This window comes from Rhinolophus ferrumequinum, chromosome 6, assembly GCF_004115265.2.
Source record: "Rhinolophus ferrumequinum isolate MPI-CBG mRhiFer1 chromosome 6, mRhiFer1_v1.p, whole genome shotgun sequence".
NCBI classification, from domain to species: Eukaryota; Metazoa; Chordata; class Mammalia; order Chiroptera; family Rhinolophidae; genus Rhinolophus; species Rhinolophus ferrumequinum.
Window position 1 is genome coordinate 46,672,903 of NC_046289.1, and position 16,865 is coordinate 46,689,767.

At 34.5% G+C, this 16,865-nt stretch overlaps 1 protein-coding gene across 1 annotated transcript in view; it reads left to right on the plus strand.

Annotated features, from left to right (window-relative positions):
* HERC1 (HECT and RLD domain containing E3 ubiquitin protein ligase family member 1) overlaps positions 1–16,865 on the plus strand; it is a 171,383-nt gene that overhangs the window by 63,454 nt on the left and 91,064 nt on the right. Inside the window, 14 exon segments of the mRNA XM_033108207.1 lie at positions 1,720–1,845; positions 2,871–3,092; positions 6,274–6,426; positions 6,553–6,685; positions 7,998–8,189; positions 9,559–9,720; positions 9,723–9,779; positions 11,672–11,707; positions 11,710–11,844; positions 15,060–15,103; positions 15,105–15,175; positions 15,264–15,276; positions 15,278–15,337; positions 15,339–15,386. Coding sequence (XP_032964098.1) covers positions 1,720–1,845; positions 2,871–3,092; positions 6,274–6,426; positions 6,553–6,685; positions 7,998–8,189; positions 9,559–9,720; positions 9,723–9,779; positions 11,672–11,707; positions 11,710–11,844; positions 15,060–15,103; positions 15,105–15,175; positions 15,264–15,276; positions 15,278–15,337; positions 15,339–15,386 — 1,452 coding nt within the window.

The following is a 16,865-nucleotide window of genomic DNA, read 5'->3' on the forward strand; positions in this document are numbered from 1 at the left end:
TGTAATACAGAAGTCTTACATAACCACAGTACAATGATCAAAACCAAGAAATTAACAATGGTTTAATATTATTAATTAAACTAAACACCTTACTAGAAATTTTATCAGTTCCACCAGTGTCCTTGTTCTTTTGCAGGATCCTATTCAGGATTCCGTGTTGCATTTAGTTGTTATTTTCCTTAGTCTCCCACATTCTGTAACAATTCCTCATTCTTTCCTTGTCTTTTATGACCTGGACACTTCATGAGTGCTAGTCAATTATTTTATTGAATATTTCTGTGTTTTTCCTCATGATTGAACTAAGGTTATGCATTTTTGACAAGAATACTACAGAAATGATGTGTCCTCACTACCTCACGGGGTTCATGATATTTATGTATCTTATTACTAGAGTTTTTGACCTTGATCACTTTATTAAGGTGGTGTCAACTGGGTTTCTACATTTATCAGTTTCTTCTGAGAGAGGGTAGATAGAAAATATGTTCTTTGAAAATATAGTCACCCTTAAGTAGCTTGTGAATTCAATAGCTTCATGAATAGTCCAGGCATAGAATTCTAAACTGAAAATCCTTTTCCCATAAGAATTGTGGAGTCATTGCCGTCTAGCTTTCAGTGTTATTCAGAAAATCAATGCTATTCAAATTTTTGATCCTTTATATGGAAATCTGTTTTTCTTTCCTGGATTCTATAACAAGTCTACTTGTCCTTTGTGTTCTCACATTTGAAAATGATATGAACTGATGTGGGTCTGATTTTATCCATTGTGGTGTATTCTTGGATGGAAGCTTTTACTTTGAAAACTCATAGCTTTAGGTTTTAAAAAATTATCTTGAAGTATATTCTTATTTCCTCTTCATTGTTTTCTCTCTCTTGGGAACTCTTTATTATTGGGATGCTAGGCCTTCTGGACCTTTTGTGTTTTCTGTCCTGTTTTCCACATTTTCCTTTCTGTTTTGTGAGAAATTTAATTTTATATTCTAACCCTTCAATTGAGGTTATTTATTTCTTCTGTCATATTTCAATTTATAAGAGTTCTTTTCTTAATCTTGGAGTGTTTGTTTTTTCTAGTCCAACAGCCTCATTTTACTGATAAAAAAGCGATGATGCAGAGAAGTTATGGGTCATAGATAATGCAGCTATTCCTTATGCTGTTCCTACTACCTGGACTTCTGTTTGGCTAAGTCCTGCTCATTTTTTAATTCTTAATTTAAGTGCCTAATCCTTAGGGAGACCTTCCAATGAGCGCATAGTCCATGTTAATTGTTGCTTTTGTGTGTCTTCATTCAAGTTTACACTTCCTTTTACTTTCCCTGTGTGACTCCTTTTGTACTTATAATACCCGCTCAGGGTCTCTCTTTCCCACTAGACCATATGCTCCTGAAAGCAGGGCTTTGGTCTCTCTTGTTCGTTTCTGCATCCACAGCGCTCTGCAAGGAGCCTGTCCAGGTCCAGTGTGGTACATTCAACACTAAATATTTGTTGGGTGATGATTATCTATTTAGTGGCATATCTAAAATATGTATTCTGGTCTTCTTTACGACATCTACGAGTAAAGAAGGACTTGCGTGCTTTTCTTTTTCACATGCCACCTTTATTTGAGCTTTCGTGGTCCACCTTCTTTAGACTTCGGTGATCCTAATAGTCAGTAGATTTATTTTATCTTTTTATTAAAAACATAACAACCAGGCCAATAAACCCACTTTTCTTTTTTGATATTAGGTAGTAATTGAAACTCTGTCAGTGGGAGCAACCATGCTGTTACCTCCATTACGAGAACGTATGGAATTACTTCATTCTCTTTTACCCCAAGGACCTGATAGATGGGAAAGCTTATCTAAAGGACAGGTGAGCCTTTGCATGTTATCTAAGTAAACCGGTAATCTCTCTCTCTCTCTCTCTCTCTCTCTCTCTCTCTCTCTCTCTCTCTCTCACTCACACACACACACACAGAAGCACGCGCGCGCACGCGAACACACACACACCCGAGGAAGATAAAACTAGTCGATTGCCTTGTGTTCATGAAATAATGCTTGATTTGATGGGTCTGGTAAATCCTAGTATTTAATATTTTCTGCTGGAGGAGTTCCCAGGTTTCTAATGAAGGTGAAGTAAATGGTAATTTAAATGATCTGTGGTTAATTATTAAAATTATGATTAATTTTTCTACTGTCAAACCAGTGACCCTTTAGTTTACTTGTAATGTACTGAGTTGAAATCAAGGGCATGTACTACTGTTGGTTCCATGCCCAGAACTTTGTTTGAAATTGCTTACATAAAAAGTAAAAGAAGATAGATGCTATGAAAAAGTATATGATGACATGAGTATGTGTATTCTTTCCATTTTAATATCTTTTGTATATTAAAATAAGTATATTTTGCTTAATTAAGTAGAACAATCAATTATAGAGTTATAGATTTGAGGGAAAAATGGTATGTACTGATGATATCCCCAGATGCCTTCCAATGAGTATTTTGTGTTAATTTAGATTTCAGTGATTTATTTTAAACATTAGAATAAATAGTTTCATTGGTAACTCTGTAGAGGAATATGTAGTATAATTTATGTGTTGGCATTTCCTACTTCACTTTATTTATAGTGCTAAAATCATTGTGCAGAGTATGCCATTTTAGCTTTGCGTTTTAGGTATTATAATAAAGGGTGGAATAAAACTAAGTTATGTTTTCCCAAATGGTATTAATGGTGTAGCTTTTCTTTTGATTATGCACTTATTAAATGATTATTGTTAATCAGGATGTTAAGTGGATTAGTATAGCTTTTTTTCTGTGATCCTTTTTTTCCCCCTTTCTAGTACATTTTAAGCTAATTATTTATTTGTTCCTATTTCATCGATGGAAATATTTTTCTTTAGAGAATGCAACTGGATATCATTCTGACAAGTTTGCAAGATCATACCCATGTAGCCTCCTTACTTGGCTATAGCTCACCCTCTGATGCTGCTGACCTCTCTTCTGTGTGTACTGGATACGGAAACCTTTCAGATCAACCTTATGGCACTCAGAGCTGCCATCCAGACACCCATCTGGCTGAAATTTTGATGAAAACTCTCTTAAGAAATTTAGGATTTTATACAGTAAGTTGCCCTTTTTCTTGGAGGTAAAAAAGGAATAAAGCTCAGGGAGTTCTTTTTGGAGGGGGAAAGGATTGCTTCAGGTTAAGGTATTTTGACATTCATACATTAATGAAATAAGTAAAACTCTAGATTCCTAACCCCAAAGGAGGAAAACATATCAGATCTGAATTATTGTGGGTACCGAGTGACTTGCAATTGAAAATTCCAAAGAGATTTAATTTAGAATTTTTCCAAATTGTTTTGATGTTAATGTGTAAGAATAAACAGATACAAATAGTCAACAATGTTTTGTAAGAGGTGAATAATGAGGAAGGGTATAATAATGAGGATTGGCCTTACCAGATATAATCTTATAATTGAAGAGTGTGGTTGGTACTATTGAAGAATAGTCTGGTCAGTAGGATAGAAGACAGTGGACACTATGGCTTTCCCTGTATTAGGCTGCCATTAAGTCTTACTCTGGTGTTTCTTAGATCCATCTCTTTATTTTCTTTCCGTTTCTCTGGGTTCTAACTCGTCATCATGACCTAATACTAATAGCAGTGTTGTAGCTGTTTTCACTGTTGTTGGTCTCTTCTCAGCATCTTACTGCTAGAATAACCTTGTTTTATTAAATAACCTCATTGTAAGCCAAATGATGAAGGTTCTTTTCAGAAGAACCTTCTTCTGAAGTTGGCTACACACCATTCTCATCTGAGCTCATGCACATGGCATACCTGTCTTCTGCTTACTCTTCCTGTCTACCAATCTGTAACTTCTTTAAGACTTCATCATTCTAGAAAGCCTTGCCCAGATAACGCCATCTAACCATGTAATTATAACTGCACACACTTTAGCAGTTTTTAGCATCAAAATGTACTGTGCAACTTAACTTTGAATTGTGTATCATTTCATATTGTTGGGTCTGTATATTGTTTTTATTCTGTACAAGTCTTAATGTTCTGTTCTGCCCACATTAAAAGATTGTTGACTAAGTCAGAGTGACAGTTGTTCCTATAGAATTATTTTCTCTCAGATTTAAGAATTTAAGTTTAATCTGATGTTTGGCTGCAAATGAAATGGGAATAGTGTTACAGTATATCCACTTGTTATTGACCGAAATTTTTTTTCCAAAGTTGTAAGGAATATTTATGCTGAATTAAAGTAATGCCTTTATTATGTTATTAGGGATGAGCTAGATATATATATTATGTGGAAATGGCAATAAAACACTAACTTCTTTTAGGCTAAAATCATAAATTATTGTTTCTTTCTGATGTGATTTAAACCAAACTTATCATGTTCCAAGATTTTAAAATAATGGTGCTTATCTTATTTGGGCCGCTGTTTGGGCTGCTGTAACAGAATATACCCTGGACTAGGTAGCTTATAAACAATACAAATGTATTTCTCAGTTAAGAAGGTGGGAAGTCCAAGATCAAGGTGCTGGCAAATTGAGCGGTGCATGCTTCTTAGTTCATAGACAGCTGTCTTCTTGCTGTGTACTTACACAAGGGAGCTCTCTGGGGTCTCTTTTGTAAGGGCACTAATCCTATTCATGAGGACTCTGCCCTCATGACCTGTTCACTTCACAAAGGCCCTGCTTCCAAATACTACTACACTGCGGGGATTAAGTTTCAACATACGAATTTTGAGGGGACACAAACATACAGTTTCTCCAGTAGTGCCAATTATTTGGCAGCTTATAATGGTGCTAATATAGCAAGGGCCTTAAAATGTTCTGAGGTTCTCTCTTGCATTTTGTAAAAGATGTTCACATCATTTTGATAAGTAAGAATTTGGAAACAACTAGAATATCTAAAAATAGGGGAATGGTTAAGTAAATCATGCTATATATGCTTTAGGGAATATTCTATGTTTTGTTTTATGTATACATGGCTTATAAAAATGTAGAAAATATTTGTGAATTTGTTGGAAAATAATAAAAATAGAATAAGCAATATTATGAAAAAGCTACCAAAAATCAGGAAAAAATACACCAAAAAATATTAATAGCGATTTTCTTTGGGTTGTTGACCAAATGGTGATTTTTAACTTTTTTAAAAATACAGTTTTTGTATTTTCTAAATTTTTTACACATAACATTATTAAAAAATATTTTTAACTTGAAATAATTTAAAACTTAACACAAGAGTTAGAAGAATCATTGAAAGATTTCTCATACCTGTTAGCCAAATTGGCTTTGTCTGTATCTATCTATCCATCCATCCATCCATCCATCTATCTAATCTATCTAATCTATCTAGTTTTCTAAATCATTTGAGGGTAAGTTGCAGGTGTCATGCTGGCTGTTCCTATGCACTTAGCCATGTATTTCTTAAGAAGAAGGACATTCTCTTACATAACAACAGAACAATTATCAAATTTGTGAAATTTAACATGGATGCAGAACTACCGTGTTTCCCCGAAAATAAGACTTAGCCAGACCATCAGCTCTAATGCGTCTTTTGGAGCAAAAATTAAAATAAGACCCGGTATTATATTATATAAGACCGGTATTATATTATATTATATTATATTATATTATATTATATTATATTATATTTATTATATTATAGACCTGGTCTTATATTACATTAAAATAAGATCGGGTCTTATATTAATTTTTGCTCCAAAAGACGCATTAGAGCTGATTGTTCGGCTAGGTCTTATTTTCGGGGAAACACGGTAATATACAGTCCTTATTTAAATTGTCCCAATAATGTCCTTTGAGTGTCCCCTTCCCACTCCAGGATCACATATTATATTTAATTGTCATGTCTGTTTAGTCCACTTATTTCTTTTATAATCAGAAACAAATTTAATTTCTAAGAATTGTGCTCTTAGATATTCACAAGTATGTGAAAACAAAACAAAGCAGTTACACAGGAGATCTGGAAAGCAATACCATTAAAATGCTGAAATGTGTTATTTTTGGGTATTGTACTGTTTTCCTATTTCTTGTTTTCTGTATTTTCAAAGTTTCTGTGGTGAAATATGTATTACTTTTTTAAATGGAAAAACAAATTGAAATTGCTTGTAAATCTCACCATCTAATAGCTAATAACAACATAGCAAAGATTTCAAGATTGATAATAGGAGTAAGGAGACAGTGGCTTCTTAAATTAGAATCACTTATGGTTGGACGTTATTTTCATCCTCAAACACTTCAAATATAATCTTCATTTGTGTATCATTTTAGGATCAAGCATTTGGAGAGCTAGAAAAGAATAGTGATAAATTTCTGCTTGGAACATCATCTTCAGAGAACAGTCAGCCTGCTCATCTTCATGAACTCCTGTGTTCACTACAGAAACAGCTGCTGGCATTTTGCCATATCAATAACATTAGTGAGGTATGTGATTCTTTGCTTTTTATGGTGGTCTCTCAGGGAACTTGAAACGCAGATATTTGGTTAAGCCATGATATTTTTGTACCTTGAATCTTTCAAAGAAGTAATTTAGCAACTTTTTTTCTTCAGAACTCCAGCAGTGTGGCATTGCTTCATAAACATCTTCAGCTCTTGTTGCCTCATGCTACAGATATTTATTCACGTTCTGCAAATTTGCTCAAAGAAAGTCCTTGGAATGGCAGCGTTGGAGAAAAATTAAGAGGTGTGTTTGGTGCTAGATTTCAGATTTAATCAGTGGTTGTAAAGCAGGAGTTCTTAGCTTGTCCAAAGCCATAAGAGGGCCTGAAATCTCTGAGTGGAATAGGAATGATCTTGAACCTCCTTTTTGAAGATCCCTTTCATCTTTGTTTGCGTGAAGGTAACAGTGACTGACCTGGTTAATCTGAAAAGATGCTACTTGGCATGACAAAGGCCTAATGTTAAGGCATTGTATGATACATACTCAGAAAGATTAATTGTAAATGCCATCAAGTGAGATTTTTAACTGCTATTTCTTTACTTTAGCATTTTCCAGTTCTTTTTTCCTTCTTGAAATGCTTTCCTGGGCTTCTATGTAGTCATAGATCTGTTTCTACTCATATCTCTCTGACCACTGTTTTTTGTTGGTTCCCATAAACTCCTCTGAATTTTGCCCTCAACCCTCTTCTCCCTGAGTGATCTTATCTGGTCCCATTATCTTTAACCACCCTATGTGTATGTTGACCCCCATATTTGCACCTAGCTGAGAACTTTTTCACACTGGAGCCTCTCTCTAGTTACCTACTTTTCTTGGTTGTCTTAAAGGCAACTGAAATTCAGTATGTCCAAAACCAATTCATTTTTGAAGATCCCCAACTGAAAAAAAGAAGCTGAGAAACGAAAACCATTATTTAATAGATACTTCCATTTCATTGTTGCACTGGCATTTAAAATTTAATCCATTCAAACTGAGCTCATCTCTGAATGATTCTCCCTGCTTCTCTGTCCCCAAATCCAATGAAATATTGAAACCAAATTGATTTAAAATCAATACAGATAGTAAAAAGATAGATGTTTTGAGGTGATCTTAATTGTTTTAAAAGTAAATTTGGTTTAAAAAACATAAAGTCTTTCCTCACTAAAATGTAAGCACCACGAGGGCAGGAATTGTTAGCTCTTTGTTCATGGCTTTATCCCTTTCACCTAGAACAGTACTTAGTATGTTGTAGGTACTCAATAAATATTTCTTGAGTAAATCTAGAAGTGAGGGTAAATTTGTGAATGAAAAATTCATAATGCATTTTAAGAAAAGCAGCTATAATCCTTTGAATTTGTTGGCATGAGATGTATATATATATATGCTTTCCCACAAAGTATCTGTTGGCACTTTCTGAAACTGAGTAAATACTAATATCACACCAGGTAGGTGTTCAGCAAAGAGTTACTGAATTAGTGTACTGAATTAGTGTTCAGGCTAAAATAGTATTTCTTAGGTTTTTTTTTTTTTTTTAAAGTTTGTAACAATTGATCCATGTTGAATTTGTTACCCTTCCTAGATGTGATATATGTCTCCGCTGCAGGCAGTATGCTCTGCCAGATTGTTAACTCCCTACTGTTACTCCCCGTGTCCGTGGCTCGGCCTTTATTGAGTTACCTCCTCGACTTGTTGCCACCTCTTGATTGCCTTAATAGACTCCTGCCAGCTGCCGCTCTTTTAGAAGACCAGGAGTTACAGTGGCCTCTTCATGGTAAGTAAATATGGTAAAAGAGCAGATAATGCTTTTGAGAGAATTTGTTCCTCTTGCATGCATCAGGTAAATCATATCTGACACTTGGATATTTTATGTAATGAAAAATATAAAGTTGTTATCTTCTAAGAGCTTACAGTCTATAGAGGGCACTGATATGAGAAAACTTAAGTTGCTCATATATAACTGTCACGAATAGGGTCTTTATATGGTCATCAGGTTTGAATTGTGTATTTCATTGATCCCAAGACACTTTTTTTCAAATTTTGACATGGTTAAAATTGGAATACATCTTATAATGAATGATAAAGCATTCTTTCATAATTCAGTCAGCAGCATAATGATACATTTTACATCAGTGGATTGGTTTGATTAAAACTTTTATTTCTTAAATGCAAAGATTTTTAGTTTTGAATCTATTTGACAATAAAGTATTTTATATTTTGGTTAGATACATAGATAGCTGAATGTAAAAGGTGGAAATTTGGACTATTTTTCTGTTTTTCTTTTTAGGTACTTTATAGTAAACAGCATTCTGATTTTAGGCATGACTCTTGCATTCTCTCTTAATTTATAAAATGTTGATGATTCCATTCAGTTGAATATAGCTTAAAATATCATGTCTAGAATACATCAGTATATTTTTCCACTGGAGTCTATCTGTCCTAAGGCTGTCAAAGGAATTTCATTACTGAAATCTTAAAAATCTTTGAAGTTTAAGTGAAATCACATGTTTTTTTGGAAAGAGTCCTGGATTAATGCATAAAAAGACCTAGATTTTAGTCTTGGCTCTGCTGGTAATTTGGCTGTATGATGTTGGGCAAGTCACTTATAACTTCTTAAAGCCTTGATATCTGTTCTTATCTTTATGGCTAAGCATGTTTTGTTTTATTTAATGTGAAGAACTTTTAAAAACAAATGTTCAATAAGAAAGCATGGGTCTGGATCTTAGTACAAGACAATTCTGAATTCAGGCCTTAAAAGCATTACATAGCACTAAATATCATCTTGGCAGATTAACTCTTGTGTTGATTTTGAAGGGATGAGCTGCTTCACTCGTGGTGGTGAAATTTGATCTGGATAATGAAGAATAGAAATAGAATCCTTTGGGATAATTCTGTCATATACTGCTTTAATTTTTATCTTAAAATTAATTAATTTTATAAAGGAAATTTTTATTTGATAGCATAACTTATCTGAATGTGTTTTAAATTAGGCTACTAAAGAGAAATACACAGAAAGCGTTATCATTTCTTTTCTTGGTAAAATTATTTTGCTTCAATATCTTATTGCAGTGCAATAGAAATGAGAAAGCTTGAGACTCTTGAATACCAGATAAAGGCGCAATTACTAATGGTTTTGTCTTCAGGAGGGCCAGAACTGATTGACCCTGCTGGCCTGCCGTTACCTCAGCCTGCCCAATCCTGGGTGTGGCTTGTGGATCTGGAAAGAACAATTGCTCTCCTTATTGGGCGGTGCCTTGGTGGCATGCTTCAGGGCTCCCCTTTGTCTCCAGAGGAACAGGACACTGCATATGGATGAAAACACCACTTTTTAGTGACGGCGTAGAGATGGACACTCCTCAGTTAGGTAATACGCTTCTTTACAACATTTAAAATACATGCTTGTGTTTACACATCCAGTGGAAATTTCACTTTTTCTGGGCTTGCTGAGTAGAGAACTAACTGAACACAAATGCAGCATTACCAGGGCAGGGGATCTGAGACTGTAACTTGGAGCACTCAGAAAAACAGTTAAATCCGGCAGTATTGTTGTAGTGAGTGAATGGGAGTCCCTGAGCTAGGAAAATGTAGGCCCCCGTCCCACTCTGTCATTATTTATCACTCATGTGGGGCAAGTCATCTAACTCAAAAAATGGAAATGCTTGATTACTTTTGTTCTGGGGCTTGGAGGTTATGCAACTGCTTCATATAAAGTAAAGCTCTATATGTTGCCTACCATGACTACGAGTGCTCAGGACACCTCTCAGATGTGAGTGGGTAGTCGTTCTTCTCCCAGCCTGTCCTGCTTTCATGCGATGTTACACTGTATGATTGCTTATTTTTTCCTTCCTATTGATGGTACCTTTGGTGATTCCTTTTTTCCTGCCTCATCTCCCATTTGTCTACTTTGCTGGCAGGCTAGCTCGCAGACTGTCTGGAAATGAGGATTTCTTCAGTTCCTAAACAGATGATCTAGTTGTTTTATCTATGATTGGTCCTTAAAATCTCGCTGGGCCTCTAATTTTGATCCATAAAATAATGAGTTAGATTCGATAGCCTATGTGGTCATACTAGATCTAAAATTCATTATTTCTCTGATAAGAGAAAGAGACTCAGAGAGTATCCATGAAAGAAAGTCTAAGAGAAACCTCAATCTAAGAGAATCTCAAACGAAGAAAAACAAAAATCACAGAAAGATTCTACTTTGGGTTGGAGGGTTGGAGAGGGAATGAGGAAAAACTATTGAAGATTTTCCTCTTTTCCATATAGGAATGTATATTCTTTATTTCATTTATGAACTAGAAGGTGATTTGGCCATGGCTAGTGAATGCTAAGCTGGTACTTTATGATACAGTTGTACCAAGAAAAGTAAAAAATCATGGTTTTTTCAAGGGATATTTAACATCATAAAGATGGTTACTGTGCTGTTAGTGTTTAACTCTGTTACCATATCTATATCTCCTCCTGAGGACGAAAGTATCTATATCTCTAACGTTCCTCATATTTCTGTTATACTTACTTTACTCAGTTAACTGGCCTTTAGTACGAGTAAAGTCACTTTCAGTTTTTATTCTTATTTTTCAGTTTTTAAATTATAACATCATTAACTATTAAAATATTACACTTTATGTTTAAATACTTGCAAATATTAGGAAAAGGATGTTTGGCCTTTATAAATTTATGATTCAATTATATTATGGGTTAAATTGACTTTTGGTATTATCCCAGAACCTATCATTTATCAGTTTTGTTTTATAATGGAAAATTAATTCTGAATTCCAAATGTCCCATTGAAAAGTTAGGAACACCTGAACAAATGTAAATATCAATTGAGGAATTGTTCATGGTATCTTTGATCTCTTTTGAATCATACCTAACTGATTGTTTTCCTTTAAGCCTAGAAAATTCTTGTCTAGTATCTTTCCCAGTGGCCCCATTTTCTCAAAGAGGGTATCATTCCATTTCAAACAAGAGAGCTTTTTGTTATTATAAAAGACTGTTGTGCGCATATAAGCCCCTGCCTACCAAATGCTGGAACTCTTCCTTGGAAGGTACATTTGGCCACAGATTCTTCTGGAGGAGATGGAAATGATAACACTAGCTTCAATTGAGAAACAGTAAAGAACTTTGTATCATCTACTTAAAAATGGTTTGAGATGTGTCATTTCTTATGCATTAAATAAATGTGGTCAGATTTTATTTGTAGCACCAAAATTCATGAAGTTTAAAATAATAACATGAATAATGTTTTTTTTTTAGATAAATGTATGAGTTGGCCTATAGAAGTAGCTCTTTCAGAAATGAAGAACAGAAACCTTTTGATTACAAATTGAGACCTGAAATTGCTGTCTTTGTAGACCTTGCATTGGGTTGTTCAAAAGAGCCTGCACGAAGTCTTTGGATCAGCATGCAGGATTATGCTGTTAGTAAAGGTGAGATGAAGAGGGTAAAGGGGGTTTAAATATTTAGATAGCTCACAATACTAATATATATGTAACATATGTAAATAGAAATCACGGGGTCACCCTATTTTTTTATAGAAAAGGGTATTTTACAAATAACATTTTTAAAAATTTATTTTTCCTCTTTGTGGAAAATATCCTAAGTTAGGGTATTTTCTGTAAAACATAGGGTGACCCCTGTGATTTCTATTTACATATATTACATATATATGTGTGTGTGTGTGTGTGTGTGTATACATATATATGGTGTGTGTATATACATATATATTAATATTAAGTATATATGTATACACACACATACACATATATGTATAGTTTGTATTTTATTATTTTTTAATTAAATTTATTGGGGTGACAATGGTTAGTAAAATTACATAGGTTTCAAGTGTACATTTCTATAATACATCATCTGTATATCACATTGTGTGTTCACCACCCAGACTCAGTTCTTCTTCCATCACCATAATATTTGATCCGCTTTACCCTCTAGGGTAAACATGTTATTCCACTGCAGCAAACCCACTTGGGAAAATTGAGATTTATATAAAAGATAAATCCAAAGGCAATCATTTTACTGAAGATTCCATGCAGTGTAATTGATTTAGTATAAGAGTAGGTTAATGAATCTCTTCCCTTTGCAAGCCCTGGTGTCAGAACTGAAAGGATGTGTATGTAAGAGTCTAAACTCTAGGCCTGGTCATTTTCCTCCTCTGTAACACTGCTACTTCAGAGTGCTAGTGAAGATATCCAATTAGAAATAAGGTGTACTATTAATATTAAGTTAGTAGTAAAGTGCTGTGCAAGATGTAGTGGTATTTAGTTTCTAATATTTAATAAAATTAATTTTATGTACAAGTTTTCAAAGGATATACCTGATTTTTTTTTAGCTCCCATGTTTTCCCTTTTGACAGTGACCTGGATTGTTCAGAATCACATATCCCTAGTTGTTTTCCATGTTATATTTCTTATCCTATCTTTAGTGTCCCTCTATTTCTTTGGATTTTCTTCTTTCTGTGATAAAAATGTCACAGAAAATGGATTTTCTTCTTTTCTGTGATACAAATGTCACTTTTATTGTCTTTAATTTTGAATAATAAAAATGAAAGGAGATACATATTATTCAGATCTTTAAAACACCAGTGAGATGATAACCTTTGAAAGTTTAGGTCTCATCCAGTTTACCATTCATTTATTTTATTCATTCTGTGATATTGGACTCCCACCAGAGCTACAAAAGTATGGTAATGAGGAGGAAAAAAGTTTACATTCTAAGTTGTATTTTCTGAAGAAAAACTAATTGTATAGCTCCATTGCTGAATTGCTTATATACTGTATCCTGAACTTTATACTTAAATAATGGACACATTCTTTAGTACTTGGTATGAAATGACCATAACTTTAATGAAGGTGTTTTAAAAAAACTGATTACTTTAAAAATTGCATAGGAGGATAATCTGCTAAATTTGAAACACAGCAAGGGTATTACTTTAGTTTGCTTTTTAAATTGAATGTTAGCCTCCTTGAAATGGTGTCCTATTTAATTTTAAGTCATCACAGTTCTCAGAATAGCAAGCGGTCCCTTAGAACAGATGATTCTCAAGAACCGAATGTGAAAAATTTGTATGTGATACAGACTGTCATTTTAAGATTCTTTGTAAGACGTAAGACTTTCTTAAATCTGGAATCTTTATATTGTCAGTTTTTTTTTCACCAGTAAAATAGGTAAATCTGAACTTAATTTTTTACCTTAGCATACAGAAATGACTAGAAAACCAGGATGTAAAATTTTTATCTCTTGAGGTAGGAGGTTTAAGAAAGGATTAAGAACAAATAAAGTTTACTTGAGGCTTGATATTGCAAGGGTGTTTTTGTTTTGTTTTTAAGTAGCACATTAATCTGTCAAATTAACAGAATGTCTAGCAGACATTCTGAGAGTGGAATAGATGGTAAACCCACCCCCATTTGGAATCTACTGAATGTACTGCATTTTTAAGTACAGTACTGTATGCTAACATGGCATGAAAGAAAGCTTCTGACCAGTTCTCATCATCTAATGCTGTGATTTAGGTTTCCATTGCATGTACTAATTTCTGTCCAGTTGTTGTTTCATTCTTACCCACGTAAATGTAACATGTATTCACAATATCTCCTTTCATGGCTTCAATACCATATACACACTTGACTAGTTTACTTGATATCTCTACCAGGAGATCTAATAGATAGTATTTATAACCGGACTCCTGATTCTAGCTCTGTATCCCCCAAAAGTGTTCTTCCTGTCTTAGTAAATGCCAACACATTTCTAAATACATTTATAGTCAACATTGACTTCTCTCAGAATCTCACATCTGATCCATCAACAAATCCTATCACAGGGCTACCTTCAAAATACATATGGAATCTGACCATTTCTCATTACCTCCACGGGTACTACTTTTGTCTGAGCCCCCACCATTTCTTCACCTGAATAACTGCAATAATGACTTCTGCTACTGCTGTCCTATAGGAAGTGTTCCACTCGCAATCAAAGTGAGTCTCTGAAAACACAAGTCAGATCATGTCATATTTCTGTTCAAAGCCTACTATGCTTGCCATTTCCCTCAGAGTAAAATCTAGAGCACTTGCAATGGCCTGCAAGTCTCTATGTGATCTAGTCCCTAGCCAGCTTTCTTATGTCACTTACCACTCTTGTGAATGCACACTTTGCTCCAGCCACACTGGCCTCTGGTGAACCCACATCGGGACCTCTACATTAGTTTTTTCTGAGGGGACACTATGTGGCTTCTTCCCTTTTTTCATCCCTAGATCTCTACTCAACTGTACCCTTGTCAGAGACCTTCCCAGTCCAGCCTGTATAAAATAGGAATCCCACACAGTACAGAATCCCTGTTCTCCTTACCCTGTTTTATTTTTCTCTATAGCATTTACCTGTCTTATTAATGATTTATGTTTGTCTCTCTGCTACCCCCTCAACTAGGATATAAGCTCTGTGAGATCAGTACTTAGTTTTGTTCACTGCCATATCCCTAGCACACAAATAGTATGTGGGATCTAGTAGGTGTACTTGTTAAATAACTGTTTAGAAAAATTATAACATTCAGGTGTTGGATTACTAAAGCTATTAGAATTACTCTGAACTGTTTTCTGAGCCCTTTTAAATGTTAATGAATCGTTTTTATTTTCAGATTGGGACAGTGCAACTTTAAGTAATGAGTCACTTTTAGATACTGGTGTCCAGATTTGTTCTTGCAGCTCTTCTGAAACACACAAATTTACTTAGTCAAGCATGTGGAGAAAGCCGGTAAGTAACTTTAAACTATCCTCAGACAAATATTTGCTCTCATGGATGTTAGAAATTAGGTAACTTTCTATTTGTTTTTTTTCTTTAGATATCAACCTGGTAAAAAGCTTATCAGAAGTGTACCGTTGTGTGTACAAAGTTCGAAGTCGTTTACTTGCTTGCAAAGAACCTTGAACTTATTCAAACCAGGCCATCGTCACGAGACAGATGGGTAAAGTTGGAAATCAGTTCATTCTATGTTTTTCTGCAAGCTGTGAGAGAGAGCTCCCATATTGGTTTATGTCAGGAAAAAAATATATCCCCCCCTTATTGCAGATATTCAATAAATGTTGAGTAGTCTTTTTCTAGTGAAAAATTGGACGAGTATAAGATTTGGGGTTTATTTCATGCCACATTTATCAATTATGACATGTCTGCTAAGAAATTATATATTCTTAGGCTGTACAAATTGAATTGTCCAATCATATGAATTAATATTTCTTTATTTTATGCTGATCAGACCACATTTGAATTATTCTGTTTAATTTGGGGTGTTATAATTTACGAGGGACATTAACAAACTACCTTGGATTGGTGAAGGGTCCAAAAATCATCTCATACAAGAACTGGAAAATGTTAAAAATGTTTAGCTTAGAGAAGTGAAAACAAAGGGGTGTCACATAATAGCTGCCTTAAAGAGCTTCTATTGTGTTTACCCGAAAATAAGGCCTAGCAGGACCATGGGCTCTAATGCGTCTTTTGGAGCAAAAATTAATATACGATCCAGTATTATATTATATTACAGTAAAATAAGACCAGGTCTTATATTAATTTTTGCTCCAAAAGACACATTAGAGCCCATGGTCCAGCTAGGTCTTATTGTCAGGGAAACACGGTATGCAGGAGAGGAAATAGCCCTTTGGGCACAGGTAGGACTAAAGGGTAGCAACTGAATGGAGAATTATTGTTAGCTGAATATACGGAAAAAAGCCTTCTAGTATTAGAGTTGTCCACTACTGGAGGCAAAGATTGAAACCTCTTATTAAGGGTGTTCCAGAAGTAATTCATGCACCAGAAATGAGATAACTTCTAAAGTGCTTGGTAACCCTGATAACATGATCTTATACTTATAAGTATACATCACCTTCAGAAATGCTTACTTTGTATATTAGATGCTATTCACTCATTATTAAGATCTTGGATTTTAAAAATCAAAACTCTATCTCTATGTTTGTGTTATAGTGTGCTTTTGGCATGCCCTGATTTCATATTTGTGGATCTATTTGTTAGTGACCTTAAAACTCTGTTTGCTTCACTTTGCCATTTTGTTGAGGCTAAAATTTGAAACTCATAGTGTGGGAATAATGACTTATGTGTTGTGTGAGTCTGACTAAGTATCCCCTTCTCTGTTAAATCTTGTTATTCACTGGCTCGTGAATCACCGAATAACCTTTATTATGCATCTTGAGGCTATCATTTAAAATTTTTTCATTTGTGCCTTATACTGAGGTTTGTGGGGGAAGTGATTATAGTACTGTCACAGGGTTGTTATGGTATTGTGACTCTCTTAGAACCTGTTGTAAGGACTCTTTCCTCTAGATGACTGCTAGGTAGCATAACCATTGTGGAAATAAAACTAACATTGTCCTTACTAGATTTCTAATTTGTGGTTTCTTCAAGGGCAAAGTAAGAAAAAATGAAAACAATACTA